The sequence below is a fragment of the Hyperolius riggenbachi genome, chromosome 2 (genome assembly GCF_040937935.1).
Source record: "Hyperolius riggenbachi isolate aHypRig1 chromosome 2, aHypRig1.pri, whole genome shotgun sequence".
Lineage (NCBI taxonomy): Eukaryota > Metazoa > Chordata > Amphibia > Anura > Hyperoliidae > Hyperolius > Hyperolius riggenbachi.
The window spans coordinates 101946616-101970737 of record NC_090647.1 but is presented as its reverse complement, the minus strand read 5'-3'; the positions used below and the strand labels follow the sequence as shown (position 1 = coordinate 101970737).

General features: G+C 48.3%; 1 protein-coding gene across 2 annotated transcripts in view; it reads right to left on the bottom strand.

Moving 5' to 3' along the window:
- Positions 1–2880: 2880 nt before the first annotated feature.
- DLEU7 (deleted in lymphocytic leukemia 7) overlaps positions 2881–24122 on the bottom strand; it is a 36845-nt gene continuing 15603 nt past the window's right edge. Inside the window, exons 3-4 of one of the 2 annotated variants that reach the window (XM_068265060.1) lie at positions 22971–23341; positions 2881–4139 (exon numbers count right to left, since the gene is read on the bottom strand). In XM_068265060.1, the coding sequence (XP_068121161.1) occupies positions 3933–4139; positions 22971–23341 (578 nt within the window). In that variant the 3' untranslated portion in view covers positions 2881–3932. The remainder of the gene's footprint in view (positions 4140–22970; positions 23342–24122) is intronic. The other variant, XM_068265061.1, reaches the window with a different exon arrangement.

Genomic DNA, 24122 nt, shown 5'->3' with positions numbered 1-24122 from the left:
GCAGATAAGATGTCTATGAATCTGAAAAGATTAGCCGCATGCTTGTTTCAAGTGTGTGATTTAGACCCTACTCCACCAGGACTGCCAGGCAACTGGTATTGTGTAAAAGGAAATAAATACAGCAGACATCATCGGTCTCAGACCTCGGGTTACTAAGTCCAGTTTGATAATAAATAGCATTTATTTGCATCAACTTTTACATAAAACAAACATAGTAGATAACCACTGATGGAATGTGTATGTGTTGTCCAGAGCAACCAATAAGAATCCTTACGTCATTTTCCCAGCGCGGTTTAGAAAATAAAAGCAATAGTCAGTTCACGCCTCCAGTTTTCATTGCTTTGTCTGTGTGTAATTGAATGTATAACTCACTCCAGAAAATAAATTGTCAAATAAGATATACATTTGAGATTCACAGTAGCTGAGTTCTAATGCAGAGGTTAGAGGCTAATTAGTTCTTATTTATGCTAAGTCCATTAAAGGGAAGGTCCAAGGTAATTAAAAATTACAAATCTACTTACAGTACCTGGGGCTTCCTCCTGTGCCCTCACCGCAGCTCCCGTGGCTCCCGATCCCCTCTGGTGCAGATGCCAGGTCGGCATCTACTGCGTTCCAGCGTGCGGCTCGCAGAGTCGAGAGCCGCACGCTGGAGCGCAGTAGGCATCTTGCACCAGTGAGTACCCCGGGCTCTCAGCTGGGAGCGGAGCTGCAGCGAAGGCACAGGACGGCTGCAAGGGGCTGGAGAAAGCCCCAGGTAAGTAGATTTTTAATCACCTTGGACCTTCCCTTTAAAAGCTGATTAGAAACTGCTTCTTTATGACAGGTTACTGTTTGAAGGACAACTGAAGTGAGAGAGATATGGAGGCTGTCCTAATTACAGTATTTCCTTTTAAATATGGCAGCCTCCTTATCCCTGCCTCCAATACACTTTTAGCCATGGACCCTGAACAAGATGTTTCTGACAAAAATGGAGGTTGACTTATTTATTTCCTTTTAAATAATACAAATTGCCTGGCTGTCCTGCTGATTCTCTGCCTCTGTGTGGTATAAACATGACTGGACGTGTGGTGAAGGTGTGACTGGAGGTGTGATGAAGTTGTGACAGCAGGTGTGGTATGGACATGACTGTGGTGAAGTTGTAACTGGAGGTGCTGTGGTGTGACAGGAGGTGTGGTGAAGTTGTGACAGTCAGGAGGTGTGAAGTTGTGACAATGGTGGTATAGACATGACTGTGGGTGTGGTCAAGTTGTAAGTGGAAGTAAGGTGGTGTGACTGGAGGTGTGGTGAAGTTGTGACAGGAGGTGTGGTGAAGTTGTGACTAGAGGTGTGGTATAGACATGACTGTGGGTATGGTGAAGGTGTGACTGGAGAGTTCAGGTCCGGATTTACGTCACAGGAGCCTATAGGCACATATGTTCTGGCACGCTAGAATTTGCCCTGAACTGCAGCGCAAGTGTGCTGGCTGTCCCTGCTGTCACTTCTCCCTTGCTTTTCTTGCCTATCATAGGTAGCTACAAGTGCCCCTTAGCATTAGGTAGCCAGAAGTAGCCTCAATATTAAGTGACTAGAGGTGACCCCAAGTATTAGGTAGCTAGGAGAACCTCAGTATTAAGTAGCTAGAGGTGCTCCTGCTTGAAGGGAGATCTAGTAAGTGGAATGCAGAGAGCTGGGTAAATAACCTCTGATTTACACTCTCATCAGGACTCTGCATAATGAAGGAGTAAGGGAGGCGGTTAAGGAGGGGAGTGAGCTACCTTTCCATCATCAGGGGCCTGTAGGCCCTTGCCTAGAGTGCCTTATGGTAAATCCAGCCCTGGGTGTGGTGAAGTTGTGACTGGAGGTGTGGTGAAGATGTGACTGGAGGTGTGGTGAAGTTGTGACTGGAGGTGTGGTGAAGATGTGACTGGAAGTGTGGTATAAACATGACTGTGGGTGTGGTGAAGGTGTGACTGGAGGTGTGGTGAAATTATGACTGGAGGTTCGGTATAAACATGACTGTGGGTGAATGTGTGACTGGAGGTGTGGTATAAACATGACTGTGGGTGTGGTGAAGGTGTGACTGGAGGTGTGGTATAAACATGACAGTGGGTGTGGTGAAGGTGTGACTGGAGGTGTGGTATAGACATGACTGTGGGTGTGGTGAAGTTGTGACTGGACGTGTGGTGAAGTTGTGACTGGAGGTGTGTTATAAACGTGACTGTGGGTGTGGTGAAGGTGTGACTGGAGGTGTGGTATAAACATGACTGTGGGTGAAGGTGTGACTGGAGGTGTGGTATAAACATGATTGTGGGTGAAGGTGTGACTGGAGGTGTGGTATAAACATGACTGTGGGTGTGGTGAAGGTGTGACTGGAGGTGTGGTATAAACATGACTGTGGGTGTGGTGAAGGTGTGACTGGAGGTGTGGTATAGACATGACTGTGGGTGTGGTGAAGTTGTGACTGGACGTGTGGTGAAGTTGTTACTGGAGGTGTGGTATAAACGTGACTGTGGGTGTGGTGAAGTTGTGAGTGGAGGTGTGGTGAAGTTGTGACTGGAGGTGTGGTATAGACATGACTGTGTGTGTCAGAAATGTGGGCGCTATGTATTTTTTGCATTTCCCTTGCATGAAAATTGTACGTATTTAATGGATGTATCATCTAAACGTACAGTGCCACCGAAGATGACGACTCTACAGTATAGAAAGCAGAATAAACAATAGTATAAGTTCCAGATTTAAATAAAACTTTATTTTGCTAATTCTATTATTATGTTTCAGTGCACATAAACAGAACACAAGCGTCCTCTTAGTCACATGTCCCAATTAGGCTGCTCTCATAGACAGTGGCCTACCTCCAAATCATGGGGTTTCCTAGCAATCCTTTGATGGCCACCCCCCCTCCCCATCACAATCCCCTCCCCCCAATGGTGACCCCATAGTTGCTGATTCCAAGTATCTTCTGGGCTACATTATGGAGAGAAAGTGAGGCACTGCTTCCCAAAAGCCCTTTAATCCAGCCAGGTAAGCTGTATCGCAAGCTAGATCTGCTTCTTCAGAGGCAAAACGTATTATGTTATTTAAGGTACATTTTGCCTATTCCTATTCCCTTACACCGGCTGGTCCACCCTGCAGCATACTGGTGCCCGTTTCTCCTCTGCTATATATATCTTCTGGGTCACAAGATGCAAAACAAACCATTGTTCTCCACTCTGCTCTATAGAATCTTACGCTGTTTGTTTGTCACAATGAAAGCGACAAATGCTAGGAGGCAAGCTATAAACCCTGACCACCCTGATCACCACTTTTATAAATATGGAGATCATCATTACTGTTGACTGATTACTGATGATTAATTGCATAGCATAGATCACAAGAAACTGATGATCTCATGTAAAGATGGTGATCTGCAGCTTCCTAGAGCAGTACGGCACTTTCTATACCCTCCCCCCAATAGCTTTTTTATTTTCTCCCTTTTGAAGACCAGTGTTCTCCCCATGCTCTTTTAGCCAGGCTCTCCACCTGGTAAATTTTGGTAAGCACCGGGCTGTCATCGGCTTGCCTCCTCATGCTCCACCTATGTTGTAAGCAGAGCTACTGGCCCAGCATTCCCCCGTCGTGCCACAACCGGCTACGTTTTCATGCCACCCGGTTGGAACTAAATTTCTGGGGAGAACACTGAAGACCCAGAGCAGGATGATAATTCTATCCAAGAGTCTGAGAACTCCATTAGCAGCTGAGGGCGTGTATTTCTCTGCCATGCCACAAGAACTCCTTATCCTTCATGGTATTAGACAAGCTCATTATTTGATAAAGTGCAGGCAAGTTCTGCCATCATATTCCAGTCTTCACAGCTTTGTAATGTAAGCATCTGAGTGGGTGACGGCTCCCACTTTATAAATAAAAGCATCAATAGAACATAACACTGGATCAATCCACGGAGACTGTACAGCCAGCTAGTCCTCATGGAGCTTCTGGAGTATCTGTTTAAGCTGCTCCTGTGCAGTCTGGCAGAAGTCACAAGTCTTTGCAGATACATCCCAGGTCATATTGGTGATGATTTGCATTAGGCATTCCTGCGCTGAGTCCAGATCTTGATCGAACCTCCTGTCGTCAGTCTGCAGAGCCATGTGTGTGCAGATGTTTCTGAATTCAATGCTGTCCTGGAAATGGGTGAGAAATAGAAATGTCACTTCTGTGCACAAATCCATACCATTCAAATGCAACTATAGTGGTGAATTATGAAAGCTGCTGATCTCACAAGGAATGTTAGATGCTTAGCTGTAGGGTAATCCTCCGCCTTTAATACTTTGGGAGGCACTCTAACTCAGAACAAGCATGAAGATTTGGTGTTCTGCATACTCTAGGCCTGAGTTCCCCAACCCTGTCCTCAAGGCCCACCAACAGTACATGTTTTGCAGAAAACCACAAACATACACAGGTGAGGTAATCAGTGTCTCAGCAGAGCTGGTTAACCTCTGCAGATTTCCACAAAACATGCACTGTTGGTGGGCCTTGAGGAAAGGGTTGGGGAACACTGGGGCCTTTGCCTACTGCATGTTTGTTGGCCAATAGATCAGCAGGAGAGCGAGACAATTCACATTTTCTGTCCCACAACGGTAGCTTTCATAATCCATCAACACGAAATTTGGGCTCCGGTGCACTGTGGAAGTTTAGACGCTCTATGTTAAAGAGAATCTGTACTGTAAAATTCTTACAATAAGAAGCATACCATTCTATTTATTATGTTCTCCTGGGCCCCTCTGTGCTGTTTCTATCACTCCCTGCTGCAATCCTGGCTTGTAATTGCCATTTTTATGCAGTGTTTACAAACAAAAGACATAGCAAGTCATAGGCTGAGAGTAGCTCCCGTGTGTGAGGGGGCCTGGAGAGGGTGTGTATAGCTTCTATCCAATCACAAGCAGCACAGCACATTCCAACCTGACTGCCTGAGCCCGACAGACCCGACAGAGGAGAGAAGATTAGATCAGATAACAGAGATAACACAGCCACTGTGCAAATAGGAAAGGCTGCAGTATGCCAGAGCACATTAGAACAGGTATAGGAACTTAATAGGATAGAAGAAATAAGGCTCAAATTTTGTTACAGAGTCTCTTTAATATTGGTACATGAAGGAAATTTGGGCACCTGTAGTGCCTGATAAAATTGATGCACCTGCTATTTGTATCCGTGCTCTGCATATCGGTCAGGAACCCTAATTTCCATTATGTACCAATATTAACATGAGCACCTATGGTGCACCCAAACATGAACACCTATGGAGAGAGTCCAAACATGAACACCTATGGGGCACCAATATATTATTTTACAGCGATGAGGGCAACAACCAGTGTGTGTGTGTGCAGGGGCGTAGGAATAGGCCCTGCAGCCCCTGCGCCCGCGGGGGGGCCCGGCCCCCCCCCTGGGGCCCGCTCGGGGCCGTTTTGTGGGTGCTGGAGGGGTGGCAGCATGAGGGGAAAGCCTTGCCCACAGTCGGCGGGGAGAGGGGTAGTTCCCCCCTCTCCCTCACCTCGGGGCTCTCCCCTCTGCGCTCCCCTCCAGCTCGTAAGTGTCTGTGGGGCTGTGGTGGGCAGCGAGCGGCGGGCAGATACATACCTGCTTCCGTGCGTTCCATCGGAGACTTCTCCCTCTAGCGGCTGACGTCACTTCAGCGTCAGCCGCTAGAGGGAGAAGTCTCCGATGGAACGCACGGAAGCAGGTATGTATCTGCCCGCCGCTCGCTGCCCACCACAGCCCCACAGACACTTACGAGCTGGAGGGGAGCGCAGAGGGGAGAGCCCCGAGGTGAGGGAGAGGGGGGAACTACCCCTCTCCCCGCCGACTGTGGGCAAGGCTTTCCCCTCATGCTGCCACCCCTCCAGCACCCACAAAACGGCCGCGAGCGGGCCCGGGGGGGGGGGGGGGGGCCGCTCAGAAAATCTGCAGGGGGGCCCGGTGGGGCCTAGTTACGCCCGTGTGTGTGTGTGTGTGTGTGTGTATGGGGGGGGGAGTAGGTTAGGCTTAAGCATCAGTGTGGGGGTTGGTTAGGGGTAGGGATTGGTGGTGGGATTGGTTAAGGTTAGGCATCAGTGCTGGGATTGGTTATGGTTATGCATTGGTAGAGGGAGGGCTCTATGTGAGAATAGGGTTAGGTTTAGCAACAGTAGAATTTCTATAAAATATACCTATATTTTACTATCAGAATTAGTGCTGTACAATAGTAGTGGCTTCTACAAGTTGCTTTTTACGGCATCAAAAATTCACCTGGCGCCTACTTTGCATGTACACTTAAACAACTGATCCAGTGTTTCTAAACATTACTACAACATGTACCCCTTTATTAATGACTGTATAGGGCAAGTACCCCATGTTGTGGTCTAATAGCATATGGTTCGTTCTGCTTCTAATATTTATGCAGCACTAGGAAACAGTCAGCTGGAAGCTTATAAGACCTGCAGTATTACCACGATTTCTGCACAAAACTCGGTTTCATGTTTACGCTTCATTAATGATTTACTCAAACAGATCCCTCATATCGCATATCAGTCACCAGGAAGAGAATCCTCATGAACTGAACAAGAGAGGCCACATATGATAAGCTGCATCACTCTGCAGCCTTCCATAGAGCAGTATGGTGCTGCACTGCCTCATCCCCAGGGAAAACACATATTTACATTGGCAGATGTATGTTATTTGGGTTAGGCTGAACATTTAAAGGAAACTCAAGGGAAAAAAACAACTGCAGGAAATTTTATTTTTTTAATATATTTCTATGTCTTTTTTTTACTAAAACAATAAAAGTGTGATCACTGAAGGCTGTTTTCCAATTAGCATCCTATCGACCAGCATAAAAGAAGCCCAGTTTGTTAGATAGGCTAAGAGGTCAAAGGTTATTTTCCATGAATCCTACACATCCATGTAACAGAACAATAGGACTGGTCAGAGAGAGACAAAGACTCTGTGTATAAAGACTCCTTTGTATCATACTAGAGGGACAACTAGCTCAGGGAAGCTAAGGCCACCAATCAGATTCCCTTCTGAGCTGTATCACCACTGCTGGTCTCTGAAGCTGGCTACAAACCCCACAATGTGGCTGATAAGCTGATGTGGTGAAGTGAAGTGGTGGTACAACAATGAACAAAAAAATTGTAAAAGCGAGTTGTAACATATATGTCAAGCTTAAAAGGGGGTTCTCTTGCATACATAAAAGAACAAAAACTGACTCTTACCTGGGGCTTCTATCGGCCCCCTGCAGCTGTCATGTCCCGCACCGTCCTCCTACGATCTTCAGTTCCCCGCCGCCGGCACTGGTCTAATTATTCGCCTAACTAGACGAATAGAACTGCGGCTGCACGGCCGTGGCCGCCTCGTGCTCGCTCCCCCGCGACATCGGGAGATTACTGCGCAGGCGCAGTATGAAGTTTTCTTGTACTGCGCAGTAAGCTCACGATGACGCACGCAGGAGCGAGCACGCAGTGGCCATGGCCACGCAGCCACAGTTCTATTCATCTAGTTAGGCGAATTATTAGACCGGTGCCGGCGGCGGGGAACAGAAGATTGTAGGAGGACGGTGTGGGACATGACAGCTGCAGGGGGCCGATAGAAGTCCCAGGTAAGTGTCAGTTTTTGTTTTTTATGTATGCAAGAGAACCCCTTTAAAGAACAAACAAGGTGAGCAGGGAAATGTATTTTTACATACCTGGGGCTTCTTCCAGCCCCTAGAAGTCCTCCGGGTCCCTCGCCGCAGCTCCGCTGTCCTGTGTGCATGCGTGCACCTGCTCGCAAACATGTCCACATCCCTGGGCACCTATGTACTGTGCCTGCCAGTAGCACCCACCCAGTATGCACCCAGTTGTCTGGCAGTCCTGCAGATCTTTATGGTATCAGACACCTGAAACAAGCATGTGGCTATTCCAGTCAGACTTGAGTCAGAGCACTTGATCTGGAGAAAAGTGAAATGCTCCGTCTACACGGAGTGATGTGACTTATCAATCGAGCCGCTGATACGGCTCGATTGATAAGATCCGACAGGTCGGATCTCGCCACCGCCGATTCCCTGCTCGTTCCCCACGAGGGGACAATGGCAGGGAATCGAGCGGAAGATAAGCGGCGCCGCGCGGGGACGAGGGGGGATCGAATACGACGCACGCGCGGGCGAGCGGGTACACGGCGGGTACGCGCGGGGACGTGGCAGAGGCGATCCGGCGGCTAATCGAGCCGCCGGATCGCTTCGTGTAGACGGGGCTTAAGAGACACAGGGTCAAGAAGGTTCAAGAAGACAGCCAGGTAACTTGTATTTTTCAAAAGGAAATCAATATGACAGCCTCCATGTCACTCTCACCTAGGGTTTACTTTATAGGGAACCTAAGCTGGGAGATAAAACAGCAGTATCACTTACCTGGGGTTTCTTCCAGCCCCATGCAATCCTTCTGTGCCTGCGCCGTGATTCTGCGATGTTCTAGTCACCCGCAGCACCCCTCTGCCAGCAGGATTCGTGGCTCCAGTCCATGCGCCTCCTTATTCTGTACATGCGCAATACGTAAAAATTTCTACTGCACATGCGCAGAACACTCCCAGCAACAGGAGCGCAATTGAGGATGCGCGTTGCCAGCTCCGCGCATGTGCAATGACTGCCCACTCACTGAGTTGTCCAGCTGGCAGAGGGGCGCTGCGGGTAACTGGAGCATTATAGAATCAGGGCGGGGGCACAGAAGGACTGCAGGGGACTGCGCTTGCGCAGCCCGTCTGTACACCCAACTCAATCATGCGCCGATTGCCGTAAGCATTACGGAAAACTGAACTGCACATGCGCAGGACACTTACAGCAACAAGCGCATGATCGAGTTGCGTGGGCATGCGCAGTTACACACAACTTCGCCTGAAGACACCACTATAACAAGGTCTCCAGCGGGACCACGGATGGGACCAAGAGAACACCAATGAACTTCGAGGTCTTCGGGGGGCTGGAGGAAGACCCAGGTAAGTTCAAATTTGTTTTTAATAGGTCTGTTCAGGGTCACTTTAATGAAAATGTGACATTGTACAGTCCATACACTTGGTTTAAGTAAAATTAGGAACAATCCTGCGGTGTCAAAGGTAGAAGAACCATCAGCTCAGTTGTGATAACGTGACCTGTATGTACGTTCTGTGGAACAACACAGATAGGGCAGATGACGCATCTCATGAGCTATGATGACTAAAGACTTTGTGACTGAAATGCGTCAGTGCCATATCCGTTCTCTTAAATGTACAAATGAATATGGCAGCTGACGCTTTTCAGACACACTCTTTAGTCATAGCTCATGAGTTATGACTGAAGACCTCAATTCACGGAGCATTATCAAACGTTTATCAAACACTTTATCAAACGTTTGATAATTTACCTCATGGGTAAAATCTCATTTTAAATTCACTAAGGTGTGATAAAGTGTTTGATAAACGTTTGATAATGCTCCGTGAATTGAAGCCAAGTGTCTAAATGTGTCAGTACCCATATCTGTTCTCTTTGATGTACCAATAAAGTCTATCTGGATTTTATCCCTCTACGGTGTGCTGCAAGCTCTTGTACTGGAAGAAGTGGAGATCGGCACCATCTAATGTATTCAGCTCAATTACTTTATTGTAAAGACATCTTGACAATAAAACGACGTTTCGGAGGTAGACCTCCTTTATCAAGTTCCTGTCAGTGTCTGATTAACATTGAATCATACTTTCTCTTTATATACACCACCATGGAAAATAAGCCAATCACGCCAGTGGGGTCGCCTCTGGCGACCAATCCCCTGCTGTCACGCTCAGCGGACCTGATGGGGAACTATATGTGCGCATACAGCGTGCGCACAGTCTAGGAGGAACTCCCCAGGCGGCGGGGCGGAAACGGCGCAGCCCGAGCCCACAGGGCGCACCGCCGACCAATAGGGAGACACTCAGCGTTGACATCACCATCAGGTCACGCCCCTGAATGAGGCGGACCTGATGGGGAACTGAGCGCTCCCTCGGCAGTAAAAGAACCGCCCATTGTCCGGTGACATCATCACGGAGAGCGTGAATCGCTCCCCATGCGCGTCAAGGTACGCCTACGTGGGTGAAGGTACGCCTTCCGCCCCGCCGTCTGGCCAAAGAGCCAATAGCATGCGTGAGCCAGCAGCATAGTTAATACAAGGAAAACCATGACATCTAGTGTTGCAAAATTGAACTGCATAAGACATCTAATATTAAGGGAAATGGACTACAAATATGTGTCTACATCAAGGGAACCTATCATATCCCACACATTTAGCAGTACATAAGAAATAGCTGATAATATACAGTATGCCATATTCTTATTCAGACCCTAGATAGAGAAAAAGCTAGATATTATAAATACATATGAGTGAACATCAAAATAGAAAACATCAGAAAAAACCAGAAGAAAAAAGAAAATGGGGGGGGGGGGGGGGGGGGGGGGGGAGGGAAGAAAGGGGGACAACAACCTTCAATATCACAAAAAAGGGACCATATCATATTCTCTATTCATACCCCTAGGTTCAATCGTATCTAATCTACGTATCCAATATGCTTCACGATAGAGCAATTTTTTAACTCTATTACCACCCCTTCTTCCACATTTGACCTGTTCAATAATTTGAAATCTCAACTGACTAGTGGTGTGTCCAGCACTAACAAAATGTGATGGTACTGGTAACTCTACTTTTTTTGTTCTAATGGTGCTCTTGTGTGCCGTTAATCTATCCTTAATTCTCTGGGTGGTCTGACCTATATATAGAAGGCCACACGGACATTTTAATAAATAAATCACAAATCTAGAATTGCAATCAAATTGGCCTTTGACACTAAACTTTGTGCCATTATGGGGATGTATAAAGTTATTTCCTTTGATGACACTATTACAATGCACACATCCCAAACATGGGTATGTGCCACAAGGTCTACTGGAAGGGATAGATGTTATCTGGGATCCTAAGTCGGCATGTACTAGTTTATCACGGAGTGTAGGTGCTCGTTTGTAGGACAATAGGGGTGGGACCTGAAATTCTGGTATATCAGGGAAATTCTCTTTAAGTAAAGGCCAATTGGTGCGTATAATTTTAGCTATACGGTCACTATATACATTATATTGAGAAACAAAAGGAATTCTTTTGTTGTGTCCACGTCTTCTGTTTGTTCTGTCTGATCTATCCTCACTTAAACTCTGTCTTGCCCTCTCTAATAATGGTCTGGGATAATGTCTACGTTGGAATCTATCGGTCATCTCGTCCAGCCTCATATCTCTAAGATAGTCATCATTAATTATACGTTTAACTCTCTCAAACTGGCTGCCAGGAATGGATAATATGGTATTGGGGGGATGAAAACTGTCATATAGTAAAGTAGAATTAGTATCAGTGGGTTTAATATAAAGATCCGTATATAGTCTACCATTAGAAAGTTTCACCATCGTATCTAAAAAGCTAACCTCCCCTTGATCACAATTTTGTGATATTGAAGGTTGTTGTCCCCCTTTCTTCCCTCCCCCCCCCCCCCCCCCCCATTTTCTTTTTTCTTCTGTTTTTTTCTGATGTTTTCTATTTTGATGTTCACTCATATGTATTTATAATATCTAGCTTTTTCTCTATCTAGGGTCTGAATAAGAATATGGCATACTGTATATTATCAGCTATTTCTTATGTACTGCTAAATGTGTGGGATATGATAGGTTCCCTTGATGTAGACACATATTTGTAGTCCATTTCCCTTAATATTAGATGTCTTATGCAGTTCAATTTTGCAACACTAGATGTCATGGTTTTCCTTGTATTAACTATGCTGCTGGCTCACGCATGCTATTGGCTCTTTGGCCAGACGGCGGGGCGGAAGGCGTACCTTCACCCACGTAGGCGTACCTTGACGCGCATGGGGAGCGATTCACGCTCTCCGTGATGATGTCACCGGACAATGGGCGGTTCTTTTACTGCCGAGGGAGCGCTCAGTTCCCCATCAGGTCCGCCTCATTCAGGGGCGTGACCTGATGGTGATGTCAACGCTGAGTGTCTCCCTATTGGTCGGCGGTGCGCCCTGTGGGCTCGGGCTGCGCCGTTTCCGCCCCGCCGCCTGGGGAGTTCCTCCTAGACTGTGCGCACGCTGTATGCGCACATATAGTTCCCCATCAGGTCCGCTGAGCGTGACAGCAGGGGATTGGTCGCCAGAGGCGACCCCACTGGCGTGATTGGCTTATTTTCCATGGTGGTGTATATAAAGAGAAAGTATGATTCAATGTTAATCAGACACTGACAGGAACTTGATAAAGGAGGTCTACCTCCGAAACGTCGTTTTATTGTCAAGATGTCTTTACAATAAAGTAATTGAGCTGAATACATTAGATGGTGCCGATCTCCACTTCTTCTTGTCAAGTTGATCCTGAGTGCTGCAGGACCTTAGATCGGGCACATCGATTGATACTATTGGGGAGTGCTGTCTACTACAAAGTTTCAAGCAAGCTCTTGTACTGTTTCTGTGTTTGTGTCCTATGGAGGGATCACCAGGCACCACCGGTACGTGAGGGGGTTGTAGCGCTGTGCCTGTTTGCCTTCTTAAAGGGAACCTGAGGTGAGAGGGAGATGGAGGCTGCCATATTCATTTCCTTTTAAACAATACCAATTGCCTGGTAGTCCTGCTGACCCTGTGTCTCTAATACTTTTAGCCATAGACCCTGAACAAGCATGCAGTAGATCAGGTACTCTTGACTCAGCTGACTCAGGTTTTACTGGATTAGAAATGTGCTGGTTCCAGGGTTTTGATTCAGACACTATTTATGCAGAATCAGAATCAGTTTTATTTCGCCAAGTACAGCAAGAGCTATAATCGGAATTATTTGTGGTACACATGGCATAGACAGAGTAGAGACACACAAACACATGCAATTTGAAATACAGTAGTCAGATAGACAGATAGTGATGCCGGTAAATGCTAGTAAAGGCCCCCATTTCCGGATTGAGACCGGGGACCAGCTGACCTACCCGGCAATTAGAAAAGCAGGCTGGACCGGGGAGGGTCAGAGTTCAGTGACCGGACGGCTTGGGGGAAGAAAGTGTTCTTCCGCCTGGTGGTTTTGGCTGGTATAGTCCTGTAGCGACGGCCCAACGGGAGGAGCATGAAGTAGTGGCTGCCAGGGTGAGAGGGGTCACGGGAGATCATGGTGGCCCTCTTCCTCAACCTAGCGGAGTGGAGGAGGTCAAGAGGTGGAAGAGGAGACCCGATGATTCTCTCTGCATCAGCTATGACCCTCTGCAGTTTATGCTTATCACTGGCCGTAGCGCCCGCGTACCAAACAATGACTGAGGAGCAGAGGATGGATTCTATGGTGGCAGTATAGAAGCTGGTCAGTAGTTCCCTGGGCATGCCAAATCTCTTCAGTTGGCGCAGGAAGAACAACCTCTGCTGGGATTCCTTTTGAATTTTTGTGGTGTTTTGCCCCCATTTCAGGTTATTGGTGAGAGTCGTGCCGAGGAACCGAACCGATGACACCGTAGAGACTTCTGTTCCTCCAATGAGGACAGGTGGGAGGGGGGGAGGGTTCCTCCTGAAGTCTACAACTAGTTCAACAGTCTTTGCTGTGTTGAGAACTAGATTGTTCACCCTGCACCAGTTGCATATTCTCTCGACCTCGCTCCGGTATTCGTGCTCCCCGTTGCTTCCAATTAGGCCAATAATAGTGGTATCGTCTGCAAATTTGATGACCTTCACGGAGTCAGCGGATGAGATGCAATTGTTGGTATAGAGGGAGAATAGTAGAGGAGACAGAACACAGCCTTGTGGAGCCCCGGTGTTGGTGGTTCGAACACTGGAGTAGTATTTGCCGAGCTTCACCTGTTGCGTTCTGTTAGTCAGGAAGTCCTTGATCCATGCTCGGAGAGTGGGATCAACTCCGAGCTGGGTCAGGTTGGTGATCAGGATGTCAGGGCAGATCGTGTTGAATGCTGAGCTAAAGTCTAGAAACAGGATCCTGGCATAGGAGGCAGGGCTGTCTAAGTGCTCAGTGATGTGTGCCACGCTGACATTGATGGCATCCTCCACGGATCTGTTTGCCCTATATGCAAATTGGAGCGGGTCTAAAAGGGTGTCCGTGGACCTCTTCAGGTGGGCAAGGACCAACCGCTCAAGGAGCTTCATGATGTTAGAGGTTAGGGCCACTGGGCGGAAGTTATTATGCTCAGTACTGCCTGTTTTTTTAGGGACTGGTACAATTATAGACCTCTTGAAGCAGGAGGGGACTGTACCATCAGATAATGACTGCTTAAATAAGGAGGTGAGCACAGGGGCTAGCTGATCGGCACAGGTTCGCAGGCAGACAGACGACACTCCGTCCGGGCCGGAAGATTTCCTGGGGTTCAGCTTCCGGAAATGCCGGAGTACATCTGATTCCATAACAGCGCTAGGAGCCAGGGCGCCAGATTCACCCGAGGTCGATGCGGATTTGCCCACGGGCTGGTTGGGATGTTGCTCGAACCTGCAGTAGAACTCGTTTAGCTCCTCCGCCAGTCGAGGGCTCGGGGGCGCCGTTTGGGATGCTGGTTTGAAGTTCGTGGCTGCTCTCAGGCCCTTCCATACTTCCCGTGTGTTGGTGGACTGGAGGCAGAGCCCCAGCTTCTCAGCGTAGGCCCTCTTTGCCGATCGCAGTTCTCTTTTCAGGGTGAGCCTAGCCTCTCTGAAATCTTCTAAGGAGCCAGACCTGTGCGCCTCCTCTTTGCGTTTCCGAAGTCGGCGAAGCCTGTCGTTGAACCAAGGCTTGTTGTTGGGGTAGACCCTGAAGGACTTGGATGGGATACACACCTCTTCACAGACGGTAATGTAGGATGAGATGTTCTCGGCCTATTCATCAAGGGTGGGTGCCTTCAGAGCCGTCCAGTCGGTGGTTTCAAAGCAAGCTTGGAGCCCCAGTTTGGCGTCCGCTGTCCATTTTTTCACGGTTTTGGTGATGGGCTTAGAAGTCTCCAGGAGCCTCCTGTAGGTGGGGATCAGGTGTATTGTGTTGTGGTCAGAGTTTCCCAGGGGGGCTCCCTGGGTAGCCTTGTAGGCGTTCTTGTGAACCGTGTAGCAGTGGTCCAGGGTGTTACAGTTCCTGGTAGGGCAGGAGATGTGCTGCTTATAGAGGGTCCTCACGTGCCGAAGGTTCGCCTTATTGAAGTCGCCCAAGATGATGAACAGGGCCTCTGGGAGGGCTGTTTCCCACTGCGAGATACAGTCGCTGAGTACATGCAGGGCGGTCTTGGAGCATGCATCGGGTGGAATGTAGACTCCAACGAGGACAAGGGAAGAGAATTCCCTCGGGGAGTACCGGGGCCTGCAGTTTATGGCAAGGAGCTCAACGTCTGGGGTGCAGGCCTTGAGGAGAGTGGTGGTGTTGGAGCACCAGGAGGTGTTTATGTAAAAGCAGATTCCGCCGCCTCTCGTTTTCCCAGAGAGGGCTGCATCACGGTCTGCTCTTAGGAGGCTGTAGCCTGGTACCTGTAGGGAGTCGTCGGGGATGCTTTCGCACAGCCAGGTCTCGGTAAAACAGAGAACAGGGGTGTTTTTGCTGATCTGGGGGGAGGAGCAGCTCGTCCAGTTTGTTGGGGAGTGAGCAGACATTTGCTAGTAGGATGGCAGGGACAGGCGAGCGTAGGCCTTTCCTTTTCAGTCGGACCTGGGCCCCCGCCCTCCTTCCTCTGTGGCGGTGTTTGTTTGGTGCTCGCTTGGTAGAGAGGTATTCGATGTGTGCGGTGACAGCATTCCACAGGGGAGAGCCCGGTATTGGGTTTGGGCTGTCCGGGGGTTCCCATTCAAGAATGGCTTCTCTGGAGAGGGTGGCGGTCCGTTTCACGCCCATTCTTCAGTAGGTGGCACAGTGTGTGGCCCAGGTAGGAGGGTTAAGCAGGCAGCACAGTGGCGGCTTGGCACAGAGGCGGCGGCCTGGCACAGTGCTTGGCCCGAAACCAAAGGGCGAGGGGGGGCTGCCCGGCGCAGACTATGGCACAGATATGGTGCATGTGGAACGGTGCAGGCGGCACAACACAGACCGACACAGTTGGATGGTATGGGGCGGGCAGCACTTCCAGGTGTGGGGCACAAGTAGGTGGACTGGAGCAGACGGCACAGCTCAGTTTGTGGCACGGTAGATGGTCTAGTGCGCGTAGCCCGGTAAGTAGCCCAAGATGTCTAGATGGAGTGGGCAGAATGTGGTGTAGGCAGCCTGGCACAGGCTTTGGCACAGTAATGATGGTGTGGGGCAGGCAGCAAAACAGGTGGTATGGAGCAGGCACAACACAGGTGGTATGGGGCAGGCTCAGCACAGGTGTGAAGCAGGCACAGATGGTGTGAAGCAGGCACAGATGGTGTCAGCAGGCACAGGTGGTATGGAGCAGGCACAACACAGGTGGGGCACAACACAGGTGGTATGGGGCAGGCCCAGCACAGGTATGGAGCAGGCACAGATGGTGTGAAGCAGGCACAGGTGGCGTCAGCAGGCACAGGTTATATGGAGCAGGCACAACACAGGTGGGGCACAACACAGGTGGTATGGGGCAGGCCCAGCACAGGTATGGAGCAGGCACAGATGGTGTGAAGCAGGCACAGATGGTGTCAGCAGGCCCAGGTGGTATGGAGCAGGCACAACACAGGTGGGGCACAACACAGGTGGTATGGGGCAGGCCCAGCACAGGTATGGAGCAGGCACAGATGGTGTGAAGCAGGCACAGATGGCGTCAGCAGGCACAGGTGGTATGGAGCAGGCACAACACAGGTGGGGCACAACACAGGTGGTATGGGGCAGGCCCAGCACAGGTATTGAGCAGGCACAGATGGTGTGAAGCAGGCACAGATGGCGTCAGCAGGCACAGGTGGTATGGAGCAGGCACAACACAGGTGGGGCACAACACAGGTGGTATGGGGCAGGCCCAGCACAGGTATTGAGCAGGCACAGATGGTATGGCCAAAAGATTAACAGGGCTGCCAGGAGAATGGAATTGTTTAGAAGGAAATAAATATGGCAGCCTCCATATCCCTCTCACTTTAAACATCCTGTGCTTATATATCAAGACGTTGCTTGCTTATCAAGACAAAATTTAATTAACAATTTTGCTTGTCTTCCAAAACGCTCTTAACCCTCTGGGCAATACAAATACATTGCCCAGGAGGGGGCGCAGCACTTTAAAAAATATATATATTTTTTTTACATCATGTAGCTAGCCTAGCGCTAGCTACATGATAGCCGCTGTGCAGCGGCATCCCCCCACCCCCTCCGATCGCCTCCGGCGATCAGCGCAAGCAAGAGATTCCGTTCAGAACGGGATCTCCTGCTTGGCTTTCCCCGTCACCATGGCGACGCTCGCGATGACGTCACCGACGTCATGACGTCAGAGGGAGTCCCGATCCACCCCTCAGCACTGCCTGGCACTTATTGGCCAGGCTGCGCAAGCGGTCTGGGAGGGGGGCTGCGCGCCACGGCGGGTAGCGGCGGATCGGCGGCGAGTGGCGGCGATCTGAAGTTACACGCAGCTAGCAAAGTGCTAGCTGTGTGTAACAAACAAAAAATTATGCAAATCGGCCCACTAGGGCCTGAGAAATCCTCCTGCGCGACATACCCCGAGCTCAGCTTGGGATTATCGCCCAGGAGGTTAAACCAAGTTCAGAATCCGAATCATTTATTTTGCCAAGTACCGAGGAGTTGTACCCAGAATTGGTTTTGACTCATACAGGTTCTGAAGCTGTATGAGTAAGGGGGGGAATGTACGAAAGGCAAGGGCCAAGGCTTCCATACTACCGTGCCACCAGTCGCACTTGGCAATCATCTGTAATCCCTTAGGAGACATTGAAAAGGGGAGGGGGGGTATAGCTGAGGAATGCAAAGGTTCAGCAGTGATGGCCCAGTACTTCATGAAAGAAACCTGCAGTGATGGCTGACGCAGCTGAGGATCCCGATTGCTGACATCTGGCAGTGCTGGCCAAGCTGTTCCAGTTTAAAAGATGCAGTAGTGTTAATTTTTGTGGTGGGTCCCGACTCCTGGGCAGCATTCAGCAGTGCTGGTCACGATAATCTGGCGGGCACAGAAGCTTCTGGCCGCGGCGGTCCTTACCTCCGAATAAGCAGCCTGCCACCAACTAAGAGGAACATGACACCACATGCACTGTATACCACCAATACCCCCATGGACTATATATCTCAGCCCCCCATATTGTCCCTTACATCCTCCACACCCTAAGGACTACATACCCAAACCCCCTATACCCTTCCCTTATTCCCACAACCCCCCCTCCCCATGTTAAAGCTTTGTTTTGCTTTGGCAGTGCTAAATGTATTTGGTCCTGCCAATAAAGCTTTTTTGGATTTGGATTTGGCAGCTGGCATCATGGAGGAGCATGATGTCATCAAAGTTGGAACATCTCTACCAAGAATGTAGAGTGTGTTCACCTCCACAATGCGTCAGAGAGAGATATGGAGTGCGGAATTGTTTCAGCGGAGTGCATTGCTCTCCTCCTTAACCCTCCTGTTGGGAGCCAATCTGTTGTGCACCGCGCCTCCATCTTCAGAATCTGTGCTTCCAGAGCTGTGGAGGCGGTACAAAAAACATCCTACTCCTCAGTTTATGAAACCACTGACTCCAACTCCAGGTATCCAAAAATTGCCCAGGCTCCTTGACTCCAACTCCACAGATGCTTCTATGGAGGCAAACTGGGAAGCTGCCAATCCCCCAGAACCTGTAAGGGGCCCAAAATCTTTCCCTCAAAAAGCATCACTGCGGGTGTGCAGCGTGCACTGGGTGCATTAGCTTAAATGCGGGTGTGCTTCCAGTGCTTTTTTGTCGCATCAGCTTGTGTTCATGACTAGCTCCCATTAATATTTGAACACAATGTTCGGCCAGGACATCCTTCTCCAGCCACCTCCTGCGGTACAGACTTCAAATTCTGTAAGAGGAAATCTTCTCAAAAATTTCACTCTGGGTTCTGCCCTCATCTGAACTGCTGAAGATGATGTAACCCAGTAGCAGTAGCAACAGTCCTGTCCATAGGGCCTGCTGTTAACTCCTCATCTCACCTGTTTGGGTCATGTGATCAAATTGTTTACTTTGGATATTTGACAAGGCAAATATTTTTTTTCTCAAAAAAAAGCAGCATCTGGCCTCTCTGCAAAGATAAGTAATTATAGATCTGTCCCTATAATGGGGACTCTAAAAAAGGGGGTCTATCTTCCTCCACAACACTGATCTTAGACTAATCCTGGCGAGAGTTACAGATTACCCAGCAAGCTCAGGGTGAACCAGAATCCTGGCCATACTCATCAAGCCTGTAATCCTACTCATTCTGACATAAATAATTGTATCTAAAAAAAAATAAATGTAAAAATGATTGACTAAATACAATCAGATTATTAAACTGTTAAGCCCCGTTCACAGTGACCGTTGCCTACCTGCTGTTGCAGGAAATGGAGAGGAAAGCAGGGCTGCACATTACTTGAGCAATGCGTCACATACAGTGAAGGATACAGTTAATTAAAAGTATGCTTCACTGTCACTGCAAATGCCCGCGTTTTGTGGTAACACACTGCATGCAATGCGTTACCATGCTGCACTCTGTTGTACCGCAACCATAGCCGGCTTTTGACCTGAGCGACCGAAGCGGTCGCTGAGGGCGCCGGCTTTCAAGGTGGCACCTATAGCTGGCTACCTATACTGAGGGCACCTACACCTGACTTCCTATACTGGGGGCACCTATAGCTGGCTACCTATACAGAGGGCACCAACACCTGGCTAACTATACCGGAGGCACCTATGCCTGGCTACCTATGGGGGGAGACCTACAACTGACTTCCTATACTGGGGCACGTATGCTTGGCTACCTATATTGAGGGCACCTACACATGAGATCCTATACTGGGGGCAGTTATACCTGGCTACCTACCTATACTGAGTCTGGGGTGGTGTTATTTTTTTTGGGGGGCGGCGTACTGCGGCTTTAATGCATGGTGCAAATTGTCGTGCTGTGTTATCATTCCAAATTGAGGGGGGAGGGGGGCTAACTGTCTCACTGTTTTTATTAATATTCCTGAAAGGCTCTAGCCTTCATTTTTAAGTTTATTCAGGATAATGCACCCTTTCCATCCATTTTGTGGTTATTAATAGTATTTTTTTATCTGAACATTTGGCGTGCTGTGTCACGACTTCAAAAAGGTTGGGAACCACTGTCCTAAGAGGTAACTCAGTAGAAAAGGTGAATTGCATAAGGGCTTGTGTGTGTGCACGTGTGAAGAGGATGGGTGGGGGGCACAAAAATCAGGTTTTCGCTCAGGGTGCTGTGGAGCCCCATAGCAACATTTTCAAGGGGCCCTCCGAACTAGGCACTCTTGAGCAATGCCACCTGCCCCTATCCTATGGATATGAATTGACTGGGCAATTTACATTCCCGTGCAATGTACACTATGTATAGTCCTTGGGCTAAGAGACAAAGTCAGAGGGTGGAGAATCAAAGTAAAGTTAATATTGAACACATCACGTACAACCTGGGAGCTCTCTGCTCCAAGGCCCCATAGCAGTTGCTATAGCTGCTATGGCTATTGGCCAGGCCGAGGCAGAGGCAAGAGAGGCTCCAGCCTCAGGGTGCAGTGTTGGAGGGGGTGCAAAACTCACTCAGCTATCAGTCCCCTATTGTGTTTGAAGTAGAGAGAAATAAGAAAAGGGGATACACGGCAGTGACTACAAGCCAGATAACTAGAGATTAAGGTGTAGGGGGCTCTGGGGCGCCTCTTAGTCTAATAGCAATCAGTGTGTGACGGCTGGGGGGTGCACTTTGGTGTCTCAGCCTTGGGTGCTGGAGGACCTTGTCCCGGCTCTGTGCTACGCCCCTGGGTCGACTTTAAGACCTCTCAAGGTGGCCACTAACAGTCCAATTTCTAGCAAAAAATTGATCGAGCGATCACAAATTCTGATTGGATTGGTTGTAAATAATCGCCACTGATGGACACAATCGATTACGAATGATTTAAAAATAATCGTCCGATCTGGATTTTGGTCAAACCAAAATTTTGATTTTCTTGTTGGTTGTGATAGATAGGAAGCAAAGATTGGTTCGTTGGTGGTGTAGTGAACAATTTTTCTTCTGATCAGAATTATCTGATCGCTTAAACGATTTTTCACTACAAATTGGATCGTTAGTGGCCACCTTCAGTCAGATTGTGTACAGCCAGACCATGAGGTATTTTTTATGACAATTTCAATTCTCTGTTTTCATTTATCAAGCTTCATAATAGACTACAATTGTGTTAATATCCAACAATTCATCCCACTTCCCCGCTTCTCCACAGTGGATATACAGTTCCCCACAGCAATAACACCTACAGCTTGTAAAGAGGAACTCCAGTGACCTATAGTACAATATAGTAAGGAAGGTTCATGCTCAACACGCAAATCATGATTTACATTTTGATTCCCGTTCAACAGAACGAGAATCTCAACACAATTGCCACCAAAGCGCTGCATGCAACGCATTTGCAATTTATGTAAATTGGTAAACGCTGCAGTGAATTGATCCTATATGGATCCATTAGTAGTGGCGCTTTGCTAATTGCCGACGATCAGCAAAGCACTGAAAAGCGCTCAATTGTAAACCAGCCCTAAAAGATTCAGGATACCCATTTTTAAAGGATACCGGAGGTGACATGTGACATGATGAGATAGACATGGGTATGTACAGTGCCTAGCACACAAACAGTGGCGTAGCTAAGGAGCTGTGGGCCCTGATGCAAGTTTTACAATGGGGCCCCCCCAAGCACTCTATAAATAACAATTGATATGGCGCACCAAAACTTGCCAATGGCAGCTACAGTGTCAGAGGTGCAAGAAGGGGATGGGGAACAGTTTGTTAATGATAACCACTATTCAAAGCATCTATAGAAGTGATTATTTTAAGCACAGGACCAATAGAGAGCTAATACTGTAGTTGAGGGAGGGCCCTCTGGGGCCCCTCTGTCCCAAGGGCCCCGATGCGGTCCCAACCTCTGCAACCCCTATTGCTACGCCCCTGCACACAAATAACTATGCTGTGTTCCTTTTTTTTCTTTCTCTGCCTGAAAGAGTTAAATATTAGGTATGTAAGTGGCTGACTCAGTCCTGACTCAGACAGGAAGTGACTACAGTGTGACCCTCACTGATAAGAAATTCCCCTTTTTATCTCTTTCCTGCTCTCAGAAGCCATTTTCTGCTAGGAAAGCGTTTTATAGTTGGAATTTGTTATCAGTGAGGGTCACACTGTAGTCACTTCCTGTCTGAGTCAGGACTGAGTCAGCCACTTACATACCTGATATTTAACTCTTTCAGGCAGATAAAGAAAAAAAGGAACACACCATAGTTATTTGTGTGCTTGGCACTGTACATACCCATGTCTATCTCATCATGTCATATGTCACTTCGGGTATCCTTTAATGATCCTTTAGGCCAGAAACCCACCAGCAGCCATTTCTAATCGCTACTGATTTGAAAAAGCTCTTGCTAAAGCAATGCTATGGGGGATTTTTATAAAATCACATCACTCAAGTGGGATCACACCCATAGCAGTACATTAGCAAGCGTTTTTAAATCGCAAAGCGCTCAGAAAATCACTCCTAGTGGGTTACTGGCCTGAATGAATAATGAATAATTTCAGCATAAAAACACTTCCTATCTATATATTGCTGTATATTTATATGTAACCCTGCTCTCCCAGTGATGCTTAGCCTAGGCTGTTTATTATGCACCCTTCTCCTCCCAGTGCATTTTGGGAGTCCAGGTGTTATTTCTGCTCAACAAACAAACGTTCCACAGTGATGCACCTTGCCAGAAATAACAATGTAGCCACATTTCACAATGTAAATTAGGGTAGGGAAATGTTTTACAATGGCCAACACTGACTAAATAATTTATAGAGTAATATATAACATGAAAAAAATTTTTTACTTTAAATTCAGTACAGTTCTTTTTGAAAACCGAGAATGATTACAGAGCATCACTCACTTTGATCTGCATTGTGAACTGATGGTCCAGCGGCACATGCTCCATCATGTTCTCCTCCACCAGCAGTAGCTCCAGTATAGAGCGTGCTACCCGGGAGAGGCGGCTCCTGGATGCCCTCTGTGCCAGGGTGAGGGACCGGGAAGAGGAGGCAGACCCTGCCGTGTCATCTGATGGCAGCTGCAGGTCGGAGCAGTGATCTGCTGCAGGGCGGGGGTGTCCCAGGCTGCTGCCCGCCATGAACAGGCTCGGGATGTTGCACTGGATGCCTCTCTGCTCCAGCAGGCTGAGGAGTGTATTGAATGCTTTGGCTTGGTGGCTGACAACGTCCCTCACTAGCGCTGGCCTCGGCATGTCTCCTGCTGTCCTGTGATCTGCAATGGAGAGAAATCAGCTGAGCCCAGCCTCATAGCAGCAGCAGCAGCAGCAGCAGCAGCATCCCAGCGTGTGGTCCTCAGTTGTGAAATATGAGCCTAGGGAGCGACCTTCTCGCTGCACCTAGCCCCGACCACACAGCCAGAGGCGTGCTATTATATCATGTTATTATATCACGAGACTGGGCCTCTTTACTTGTTCCAAGGAAGTGTATTTCACAAGCCCTGTGTCTGCCCCTTCTGTGACTTCCTGCGACAGGGTCACTGCTGCTACCTACAGTGACACTGACACTGAGTAAATATGAGTGAACTGAATAGTGTTAAAATTTGCTATGATTTTTGAGGCTGGGTGCACACATAACATAACATGAAAAGATGCGTTTTATGTCATGTTTTATGTTAATGTTGTGTTCGTTTTTTTGGTGCATTTGCTTTAGTGGTTTTTATTGCAAATGCATTTTATAAGCGTTTTGCGTGCGATTTAATGCGTTTGCAGTTCGCATATTCAAAACACATATGCGTTTTCATGAGTTTTTCTTTTGCGTTTTATGCAAATCACTAGGAAGACAACAGGAAGTGGAAATACATCATAATTTTTTCCCCCCAAAACGCATGGAAAATTGCGTTTCCGTTGACTTTCATTATGTGCATTTTTGCAGAGTTTTTGAAGATTATGCAACAAAACTAGCGCTTTGGAAAACGCACGCATCAAAAACGCATGTGTTTTTGATATGCGTTTTTTCCTGCGGCCCATAGACTTCCATTAGCGGCGTTTTTCGCA